Source organism: Phodopus roborovskii, unplaced genomic scaffold, assembly GCF_943737965.1.
Source record: "Phodopus roborovskii unplaced genomic scaffold, PHOROB, whole genome shotgun sequence".
NCBI classification, from domain to species: domain Eukaryota; kingdom Metazoa; phylum Chordata; class Mammalia; order Rodentia; family Cricetidae; genus Phodopus; species Phodopus roborovskii.
This window is the reverse complement of record NW_026126516.1, coordinates 9,462,577-9,473,571: the sequence shown is the minus strand read 5'-3', so window position 1 is coordinate 9,473,571 and position 10,995 is coordinate 9,462,577. Positions and strand designations below refer to the sequence as shown.

Genomic DNA, 10,995 nt, shown 5'->3' with positions numbered 1-10,995 from the left:
TGGGTTGCTCAAGAGGCAACACCAAATGGCACATTTTGACCTGAAGGGGCCAATGTTTTTTCCCAAACTGGACATGAGCCAGGAGGCTCTCCACTTTGAGAAACGCTATTGGGATCGACCTCAATATCAAGTGTACAGCCAGGATAGGCCAAAACCTTTCGGATCCCAGGATGAGACCAAGTCTCCATCAGATCCTTTCCTTGGAGTCAGGAAGTATTTTGGTATATATCCCTCGTTCCTAATTCTGAATGTTGGAGCTAGAGAGGACCTTAGCGGTTTGGGTGTTTGCACCCCTCCCTCAAGAGAGGGTTGGGGAGATGGCCCAGGGTTGGGAATGGGGTCTCGCCAAGGGTCACACAGCGAGTGGGCAGCAGGGCTGAGACTAGGTCCTGGCCTGTCTGCCAGCAGCCAACCTGGGGGCTCTCTCTGCCTGACACACAGCCACTACACACTGCAAAGTTCACAAATCAATCGGAAAGATCTCAGGGTTGCGGTGTGAGACTGGATGTGAGTGTGAGTCGAAGTGGTGTGTGAGAATTAATGAACGAAAGAGTTTAGCCCTTTTCACAGTGAGTGGTCAAGTACAGCAATCTTGTGGTTGCACGAGGGCCTGGTGGCTGAAACCCCCTGGGAGAGGGACCTCACCACCAAGTCCTGGTTCTGTTCCCATGTTTTTTTTTGGTCTTTTTGATTTTATATTTGATATATTGATATACTGATACTTAAGAGTTTAGAATAACATACTTATTTCTTTAACTCATTTAGAGATGAAATTCTTATTATTATTCATCATTATCATGCATTAAGAGGGAGGAAGAGGGGTCTTAGGTGGCATGGCAGCGTGTCACACAGCAATGCAAAGACAATGTACGTAAGCATAGCGTTCACTAGATGTCACACAAGCGAGAGCAAGCGGTATCACAAAGAGAAGCACAGACCGCAAATAGTGAGCTCTGAGGAACCCGGATAAGAGGGAGGGGCCTGGGGGAACGCTGCTTAGATCTCCTCGTCGCCAGTCTCCTTGTTGAAGGTGGTCATGTCGATCTTCTCTGGGAAGATGATATTCACCGCCAGCTCCTCCCCACTGTTGTACTGCAGCAGCAGGTTCTTCTTCTTGCGCAGCATGTGGTTGTAGCGCAGGTTGGACACCCAGGCCTCGCACTTGTTGAGGAAGACGATGGCCACGGTGCCCAGAACCACCAGGCTGGTGAGCACACCCAGGATGGTGAAGCAGATGGCCTGTCCCTCGGTGAGGAGAGGGGTACTCTTGTTGAGCTCTTTCATGGACACCTTCAGGATGCGGTGCTCGGGCTGCTGAACTGGCAGCTCGTGCACCCCGGGGGTCAGGCGGTAGGTGAGCCCGTAGTTGCTGGGCAGGTGGGTGACTTGCACGGGGTTGGACGGGCGTTTCTTTGCGCATGTGGGACCCATGAACGGGGGCTTGCACAGACACTCGTAGCTCACCTGGGTGTGCTGGAGGCAGGTGGCCCCGTTCAGGCACGGGCCACTGGCGCAGCTGCTCACCGGGCGGCTGCAGGTCTTGTCGATGAACCCAGCTGGGCAGCGGCAACGGAAGTCGCCCCCGATGTCGGTGCAGACGCCATCATTCTCGCATGGGTTAGGGGTGCAGCTGTTGGCAATGATCTCGCAGAAGTTGCCAGAGAAGCCAGGGGGGCACAGGCAGGAAGCATGCGAGGCCCGGCCCTCGTCATCCACACAGGTACCCCCGTGCTGACAGGGAGAACTGCAACACAACACCATGGACATGGTAAGGGCCCCCACCCTGGGGGCTGGGCCGGGACAGAGCAGGAGGGGCAGGGGCCGGAGGTGAAGCTCCCTTCTCTGCACCTCCCGACAAAAGGGCAGGGCTCAGAACACACCAGGCTAAAAAGGGGCGAAATGCCAGCCAGGGAGGCACCCCACCCTCTCCAAAGGTGGGGTGCACACACACCGCAACCCTGTCACAATGTCAGCCTGGTCAACCTGAAACCGAATCGACCTCTCGTGCCCTCCCCCCATCTCTTACTTCAACTCTCAGGCCAGAGCATGCACTGTCAGCCGCTAGACAGATGGGGAAACTGAGGCTAGGAGAGGGAGCATTAGTAAAGAGTCCAGGCTTATGTAAGATCCCACACGAGGAGGGCCAGGAGGCACCTGGTGCCTGGGCTCTCCAAGGGGGGGATCTGCCCTTAGTCAGGGCTCCAGTGTGTGTGCCCCACACCACACCCCATCCCTTATTACTTTTATTTCTACTGGAGTGGGCCCAGCCAGCTATTATGAAGGATACCCCTGGGGGGCGGGGGGCTCTTAGTGAAAGAAATACAGGTTGTATCTATGCTGGCAAGAGTGGCCAGTGAACTGTTTAATGGTGGTCCATTCACCCAAGTGCAGCTTGCAAACTGAAGCTGTGTGCTCAGAGTGCAGCACAAGGACCATTTAATGTGAGTGCTTTTAAACAAGCTAGCCCTTTGTCATCTGATAAATGCCAAAACTCCGGGAAAGAAAAGCCCCCACCCAGCCCACACAAAGAGTAAGCCCTGCAACTTCAGCCCTAGGGCTGCAAGTCCCTGGGCTCTGAAAATTTCCCAAGGGCCCCTGGGCTCTATTTTGACAGACTAGAACAAGATGAAGGGTCTTGTCGTGTGTTGTTCCCCTTTGCCAGTAAACTGTAGTGGAGTTCAATGGTCACCATCTCCAGTGTCCTTCCTGAATACAGATATGAAGACCCCTCCCATCTCCTCCAGTCTCCCCAACTGTGATATCCTAAACATCCCCCCTACAGTATGGTAAGCCTGTCTCAAGGCCTGGTCCTGCTGAACTCTGATCTCTTATTACGTTGCCTTTAGAAAATTATACAGCTTGGCATCTCTGTCTCTATCTCAATCTGCTGTCATTCACTGGCATCGGGGCTTGGGAACATCAGGGGAATATGAAATTGCCTTCAGGACCGTCTGAAAAAATTATGGAAATGACACAATCCTCCATAAAAGCCCCCTACCCTGGTAGAGCTGATGTGGGGCCCTGGGGCTGCCTGGAGCACTTCTTTTTATCAGGTGACAGGTCCCTAGGGGTTAGGCTGAGAAGGTCTTCAAGGGTGAGGTGAGGATATTTACCCGTTGATCACACAGGGCCCAGCTTTGTTCTGGCAGTCCTTCCCAGAGAAGCCAGGAGCGCAGGAGCACTCGTACTGGCCCTTCTCGAGGTCCAGGCAGGTTCCATTGTTGGCACAGGGGGTTGAGGTACAAGCCCGCATGTCTGGGAAGCAGAAAAGCCAGTGCTTAGCATTCCCTTTCAGAGGCCAGTGTGAAAGGGACCCCAACAGCTCTGCTAGTGACTTCCAAGAGGGCTTTGCAGAGCTCTTCCTTCTCTCCATGGACGGAAACTGAGGCAGAGCAGGAAGGAGCTGGAAAGGGTGCAGTGAACCCCGCCCCCAAAGTCCTGAAGTGCTGAGGGTCACGAGCTTAACTATAAGTCACCAGTGAGAAAGTCAAGGCCACCAGTAACCAAGATAAGCAGCTGCACACTTTTCCTATCATCCTTGCAGGGGCCGCAGGGCCTTCACCGCAGAAGCCTTTGTCCCTCCGCAAAACAGGGGGCGAGCCAAGATTCCCCAAAGCCCATCTCCTTTCTTACGTTCAGCTTCTCGCTTTTAGGGGAAGGGGTCTCTGCCACCTTGGGAACCAGTACAGACTGCTGCTTGCAGGGGGCACGGGGGGGGGGGGCGGGGGGAGGGGGAACACCAGCCTTTCACACTTTCCCATCAAAGATTCCCATCAGGAAACCAGGAGTCTAATTTAGCCCCAGGGCTGCCTCCCCACCGGTGGTCCTTCTGTTCTCTAGTTCTGAACTAAGGGGTCTGAGGGTAAAAAGGCTGCGTCTTTTGAAGGCAGCAAAATTAGAACTATTGAGCGCTCTCCTGTCCACTCGGGTTTCCATGAACGGTGCTCTATCGCCAGAGCTTTAACGGCCGGCCCCCCACCCCCACCCCAGGCTTTCTTCATTATTGGGCTCAGCAAGCCTGGGATGAGCTGAACAAAGGGGCTTAGGGCAAGGGTTCTCTGACTGCGGAGACCCCAGCTGCCTAGCAAGGTCAGGAAGGGACCCTTTGTGCCTCTCCAACCTGCTGCCCCACGGAGGAGTTTAGCTCCTGCCTGCTCTGCCTCAGTCTCCCTCCATAGAAAAGGAAAAGCCCTCTGGAGCCGATCTCGGAGTGTTTTCTCCTATGTGAGCTACCCAGGGCTGGCCAGAGATTGCAAGTGAAGGCAGCCCCAGGAAAGGGGTCCCCGATGCTAAGCCCACACGTGGGCATTTTTTTCTCCTTCAAAGGGGTTTGCACCCTGGTGGAGGGGGAACGGTATTCATGGGGAAACCTGTGTACCATGTTGATGGACTCTGCAGGGGCCAGGTATGGTGCAAGGGTATCTAAAGAGGATTTGTCTTTCCGGGATAGTGCCAGCAAACAGTTAGCGCACAGCCTCTGCCGCTGGCTCCTGCTTCTCTCTCTACCTCTCTTTTCCTACCACTTGGAATTCTGAATTTAAGATAAAGACCTGGCGACCACCCCTAGACTATATTGCTCAGTCCCCCTAAATACCAGCTCCCCAGAGCCTCCAACCCCAAAGACAGGGGTGGATGAGCTGCTGCAAGGAGGGGGCTGGGGGGGGGGGTTCTGCTTGAATAGCAGCTGTGGCCAGGCGGGCAGACAGGGAGAGGGACAGCAATTACCCAGGGGCTATTTTCCCCCTGGGACAATCCTCAAGCCCCACCATTTCTACAGGCAGATAGCCTTTGTGAATCTGATGGCGAGGGGCTGTGCCTGCTGAGGGACCTGTGAGGGAGAATTCTGTCTAGAAAGCTGTTCTGGATTCAGATATCTAGAAGGGTGGGGTCCAGGTTACAAGCCTAACCCTGGTCAGTGGTTTTTCTAGCATCCCCCAAACAAGTTGGAGCATTCGTAGTTGCTACTGCTGCTGCTGCAGCAGCAAGGGGCTGCAGAGCTGTGGTCACAGCATGAGTCAGCTGCACCATACTACCGCTCCAGGAGAGGGAGGCCACAGGCAATTTGGGGTACAGAGGTCCCTTTGCTTCTCTGATCCTCGGTTTCCCTATTTGTCACTGGCCATGTTGAGGAGACAGGCCCTGGGGCATCTAGCTGTCTGTCTTCCTGCTGGGATTTTATCTCTGGGCTGGGGGGGGTGGGCACACACCCTTTATTCGTGAGGACTTCAGTTTGCCTTGGCTTTGGGGACCGGGTTAGCAAATGGGAATGGCCCTACAACAATGCCGCTGTCAGTTTACAAAGATTATATAAATTAATGAAATCAGCAGATAACATCAGTCTGTACCTTAACCCTCTTCTCCCCGCCACCGCCACCAACCTCCTGCAACACTTGACTGCCCCCCCACCCTTGTGCCTCCTGGTGATTCATCCTCAGCCCCCACCATCACCACTCAGCATTAGTCACCCCTCCCCGATTTGTTTGTTGCCTCCCCTTTCTTGATGTTCGAGCCCCGAGAACCACCCCTCCCACAGCACACACAGAAGACCCCCCCCCAATCTCCCAGGCCCAGTCCCAGTCTTTGGCCCAGCCACCCTGGACATGCTGTGTTTTATTGTGTGACTCTTTTATTCAACAGGCGGTTTTCCAGCGCCCCCTCCCCAAGTCTGGGAACCCGTAGAGCTGAGGTGACCAAAATATAGGCATTTGAGGCCCAGTAGGAAATGTATATGCACTATAGATCATATATTACAAATGGAGACCCTTGGGGGCTCTGGGCTGTATAGCCCCGGGAGGGGGAGGGGGAGGGGAAAGGGTGATGTGCCCACCTATGTCGCAGAGTTTCCCGTCCCAGCCTTCCTTGCAGAGGCATTGCCATGGTTCCTCGCAGAGTCCATTGATGCAGCCAGGAGAGGTTATGCACTGGTCACACAGGGGACCCTCCCAGCCGGGCTGGCACCTGTGCGAACAAAGGGGAGAGAGGGGGGCACATGAGGGGAGCAAGGGTCCAAAGAGGGCTCAGGCTGTTGTTCTGCCGATTGAGAACCCTCGGTGGTTTTTGTACAGTGGGTCCCAGGAGCAAACAGCATCACCTGAATGGAAACTCAAGAGAAGGTGTTCTAGGGCAGAAACACAGGGTCTTCCAGACCCCCACAGGAACCACATTTGATGCAGTGACCCCCAATGGTCTCAACCTGCAAGACATCCTCCTGCCCCCCTCCTCCTGCCCCCTCCTCCTGCCTCCCTCCTCCTGCCTCCCTCCTCCTACCTCCTCCCCCCTCCCACCAGTTATCTGCAGGAACAAGAAAGCTGTGACGCAGTTTTGTGGCAAAGCACCCCCCTCTGTTTAGCCTGGCTCCAAGACCCCACAGGACCCCACCATGGCCCCCAAACAGCTTATTCCATTACCTGCAAACGTTGTCATCCTCGCAGAATCCATTTTTGGGGTTGCAGGCTGGGTCGCATTCAGCTCCTGGGGTGGGAAAAAAAAGTACGCAATCACCTCACAAGGCCTACAGGACTACAAAGACCATTCCCTCTCAAATGGCCCCACTGCACCTCAGCAGGGGGGATCCAAAGACACCCCTGCTGGATCCTTCCAGCCTGGCACACAGTAGGCTCTTGTCTGTAGATGGATGTGGCCTGACCTACCCAGGAAAACAATCCTGTGTGTTTTTAGCCATGGGATAGGCACAGCACACCCCTGGTTTTCCAAGTGCAAAACAGACACCTTTCTCCCCAAAGAAAACAGGAACCCCCAGACCACTAAAAGCAGAAATAGGGGGCAGTGAAGAGTTGGCCTTTGACCCCTGGGCATTCAGTCAAGCCCTTGATTTTGCAAAATGAGCTAAAGGGGAGATTTTGAGGTCCCTGGGAAATCTCAAAAAAGTCCACCTGCCTGGCACACAGGTAAAGCGACTAGATTTCCCCCCAAGATTAACCCCAGTTACACCAAGCAGTCAAATCCTGTCTCTCCCCCCCCCCGCCCCCCTTCCCCTACCCGACGCTGGTCGCATTAAAAGAACTGCGCAATAGCTCTGCAGGGCCTCTCAGATTCCAACACTAATAGACACCTACTGTATGCATCTGCTCAGCCGCTCTTGGGCTTTCCAGACAGCCCCCCGCCCCTCACACACAACCAGTGGCGCAGTGGGGGCTGGGGTCGCTGCGGGAAGGGGGCAACTCTCTCGCTGCCAGTGACAGATGGCCGCTGCAGTGTCGCAGCCCCTCACCTAGAGAAAACTGCGTCACGCAGGAGGGGCTCCTGTTGGAAATTGGGGACTACAACTGCAAAGTCATCCTCCCCAAAGCCCCCAGACCTGTTTCTAAGCACATACGCAGGACGGACACCCCCAAAGTTGAGCCCAAAACCGTTTTTTTCCCTTTTCTTAAATAAAATACCCCCTAGTGCAGCCTCCTTTTTCCATACCTCCTCAATCCGCACAACGACACCCCTCCGAACGCCACTTCTGCTGGGCAATAAGGGGCTGGGCCCTCCACCTCCCGCAAACCCCGGGACCCCAGGACTGGGCTCGGCACGCAGGAGTGGCGCAGGGAGGGTGAGGGGGGCGCAGCGCGGGGCTTAGGGTTAGGCGGGACGGGCGGGACTTAGGGCGCACGGGACAGGGAGTATGGGGTGGTCGGCGGGGTGGTCGGCGGGGCATCGCAGGCTTCCCCAGAGGGGGCGCGAGCCAAACCGCCAGGGGTCTCACCATAGGTGCTGTGGCCGAAAGCCAGCAGGAGCAAGAGGACGCGCAGGAGGGCTCCGGTCGCGGTCATCTCGGGGTGGCCTGGGTCGCGGTCCGGGGAGCGGCGGCGGTGCAGAGGGGGCTCCGGGGGCTGCGCTGGGCTTCTGGTTGCGGACGATGAAGGGGGCACGGGTGTCCAGCGGAGGGAAAGCCAGGGTTGCACTGGGGCGCACACTGCTAGGTGCGGGGCGCACGCTGCTAGGTGCGGGCCGCCGAGGAGCTGCGGCTGCGGCCCGCGCGCCGCCTTTTCGTACTGTCGTCCCCCCCCCGCGGCCCCCGCCCACGCCCACGCCTCGCGCGCACGGGGCAGGCGCCGGCCAGTCCCGGTGACCCACCCCCTGGCGGGGCCGCCCCCCAGCGCCGCGGCGCCCGGAAGCGGCTTGCGCACGCGGGCGCACTCTTGGCTAGACGGGTACCTGCGCACGATGGGCACGCGGTCCTCACACAGGACAGCACGCGGCGGAGGCGGTGGTGGCGCTCGCATAGGCCCGCTTAGCGCAAGTCTCAGGAACCAAGCCGGGCGGGCGGGCAAAAGCCCTAGCACGCACTCAGAATACAAAACGCTCACAGACATAGTAAGACACTTAGGGCTTTGGTCCCGCGCACACATGGCGCGGGTCAAAAGCCCAGAAGGACCCAAACGCACACCACAAAGATGTGGAAGATGCACATGATCACAGATGCACACACGAAAACGACCACGAAAAGCCGAAGCCCCCCGACGAGTCTTGCCATTGTGGAGTATGGGATAGGTGCAGGTGCACTTGTCCCACGGAGCCCAAACCCCAACACACCTTCGACACAAAGCACACCTTAATACCCCTCCCTGGGGCGCAGGTCACAGACCGGGGGCAGCAGGAACTGTCCGAGATCTGCTCCAAGCAGGGGAAGCGCCAGCTATGAAAGACTGCCTATGCTGCCCCTCCACGCAGCCCGCCTGTAAACACATGAGACCACTGGTAAACACCGACGACATCATGCGTCACCCTCTCCCCCTCCCCTTTTTCAGGTACTGCAGCCCCAGCCTGGGCCTTATCGTGCTGAAACATAAAATCACCGTCTCTTTCCAACATACAAGGCTACACACCTGATAGGAGCACCTATGCCCAGTCCCCCAAACTGTCTCAGATTTGTGGGGTCACTCAACACTACCCCAAAGCACACACAATCGAATCCATCTTTGTTCACGGTGACACATGTTGACAGTCTCACCAATATGTTCCCAGTCAAATGCAATTAACCACACTCAACAACTTTCATTCAGGGATGGCTCTGAGGATGGAAGGGCGGGTGGGGGGCTACTGATTCTGTCAGAGTTCCTGGGGTTTACCCTTTCCTGCTAGACCCCCAACAAAGGCTTAGAGCTTTTCACTCAGCTGGGAAACTGCCCCATCTCCCATTCTGAGGCTCAAAAGGAAAAGGGGAAGGAGGCAGCCAGCCGAGTGGACTGAGTCACTTAAGGGGGCAGGGAGATGGCTCTGTGGGTAAAGGTGCTTGCAGCCAAACTTGAGTTCGATCCTTGACTCCTGAAGTTGTCCTTTGACCCCCCCCACAGGCACCCCCTTAAATAAAATGGAAATAGGGTCATTGAGAGGTAAAGGTGCTTGCTACCAAGCCTGATAGCCCAAGTTTGATCTCCAGACCCCATATAGTGAGAGTCTGAGGGCTATTCTCTGGCTTGTACATGCTTCTCATGGCTTGTACTAACCCTTTCTCTCTGTCATCCCCGACTCTCTCTGTCTCTGTCTCTTCCCCCCACACAAATAAATAAATATAACATGTAAAGTCTAAAAGTAAAGGTTAAAAATCACAAATAAAATATAAATAAATATATATTTTTTTTTAGTATGGAAAGATGGCTCAGCAGTTAAAAGCACTTACTGTTCTTCCAGAAAACCCAGGTTCAGTTCCCAACACCTATATGGCAGCTCAAAACTGGTTGTAAATTCAGTTTCAAGAGCACCAGACACACACGTGTGGTACACACATATAAGCAGGCAAAATGCTTATACACATAAAAAACTTATAAGATACAATGTAAATAAATAAATAAATAAATAAATAGAAAGTCTTTTTAACCTATGAGAAAAATGTTAGGATTTTTAGATGGGTCATCCAGATATGCTTAATTTGAATATATTAATTTTCATCTAGCTCTCAGGTGCTATGAGCTGGTGTTTTCCTAGTCATTGTTCCTTTTCCCCACAGTTGGGGGGGGCTTGTGGGGGGGTTGAGAGCCAGACAATGAGAACCCCTAGGGAAGAGAGCTGGGAGTGGGCACATGGTTGGGCTGGAGGCTGAAAGAACACACTTCCCATTTTTTTGGGGGGGGGATATGTTCTTTTCTTGTACTTTCTGCAGAACCTTCACATGACCGTGGCTTGGAGGAAATAGCCTCTGAGGCAGGCTAGAGGGCTGAATCGGTGTGGGTCCACAGACTCCCTTGCAGGCTAGAGGGCTGAATCGGGTGGGTCCACTGTCTTCCTTGGATTCTTGTCTTCAGCTAATAAACCGAGACAGACTGGCGAATCCAACACTTTTGTTTGGGGGTGGTGGTGAAGGAAGGGTAGGGGTAGAGGGTGGGAGGTTGTTGTTTGACTTTTTTTTTGTTTGCTCTTCCCTCCCCCAAAGCCCCTGGTTAAAGCAAGAGTGGTCGGCAGGCACCACTGCCCCTCCTTTGTGATCACCAACGTCTCTTTGGTCCTCTTTCATCTCCTCCTTCCTTCCAAATCCCTGACCTCAGCCTCCAAAATTATCCCATGCCATGCAGTGCAGCAGGCAGGCTGGAGGGGCCGAGTTCTCTGCCAGGATTAAGGAGACTGGAGGACCTTGGGCTGGGCCACTGGGATAAAGGGCAGATCCCTGCACTCCTGCTCAAGGCAATAGAAAAGGTGCGGTACAGAGAGCACAAAGAGCCGCAGAAGCAGTGAAATGAGCCCTTCATCTAGACTCCGTTTGCCCCTCCTAAGCCCTTCTATACCCTGCCCTCCCTGGGTTTGGAAAGAGAAAGAAGCAAGTCACAGGGTTAGCTAAGCTAGATGCCTAAATGTCACAGGCTTAAACTAAAGGGCATTCCTGTAGCTGATGGGTACGTGCTTTGTAATCCCAGAGCCATCCCGTGCCTGCTGAGGGCTCTGGCCAGTCGCCTTTTCTGAGCCATGTTTCCATGTCTGTAAGCAGGGATCACACACCTGTCACTGAAGAAAACCTCAGGGTTTTGTAGGCAGGAAAGCTACAGTACCTGAAAG

At 54.8% G+C, this 10,995-nt stretch overlaps 1 protein-coding gene across 2 annotated transcripts; it reads right to left on the bottom strand.

Annotated features, from left to right (window-relative positions):
• Positions 1-868: 868 nt before the first annotated feature.
• Dlk1 (delta like non-canonical Notch ligand 1) lies at positions 869-8,537 on the bottom strand. Of its 2 annotated transcripts, XM_051196600.1 has the most exons (6): positions 7,712-8,537; positions 6,408-6,471; positions 5,828-5,958; positions 3,114-3,255; positions 1,465-1,744; positions 869-1,239 (listed from the first exon to the last, which is right to left on the bottom strand). In XM_051196600.1, the coding sequence occupies exons 1-6, from the start codon at positions 8,355-8,357 to the stop codon at positions 997-999; spliced, it is 1,506 nt and encodes a 501-aa protein (XP_051052557.1). In that variant the 5' UTR covers positions 8,358-8,537; the 3' UTR covers positions 869-996. The 2 variants fall into 2 exon arrangements, with proteins under 2 accessions (XP_051052557.1, XP_051052556.1); XM_051196599.1 differs by having other exon boundaries at positions 869-1,744; positions 7,712-8,521.
• Positions 8,538-10,995: the final 2,458 nt, after the last annotated feature.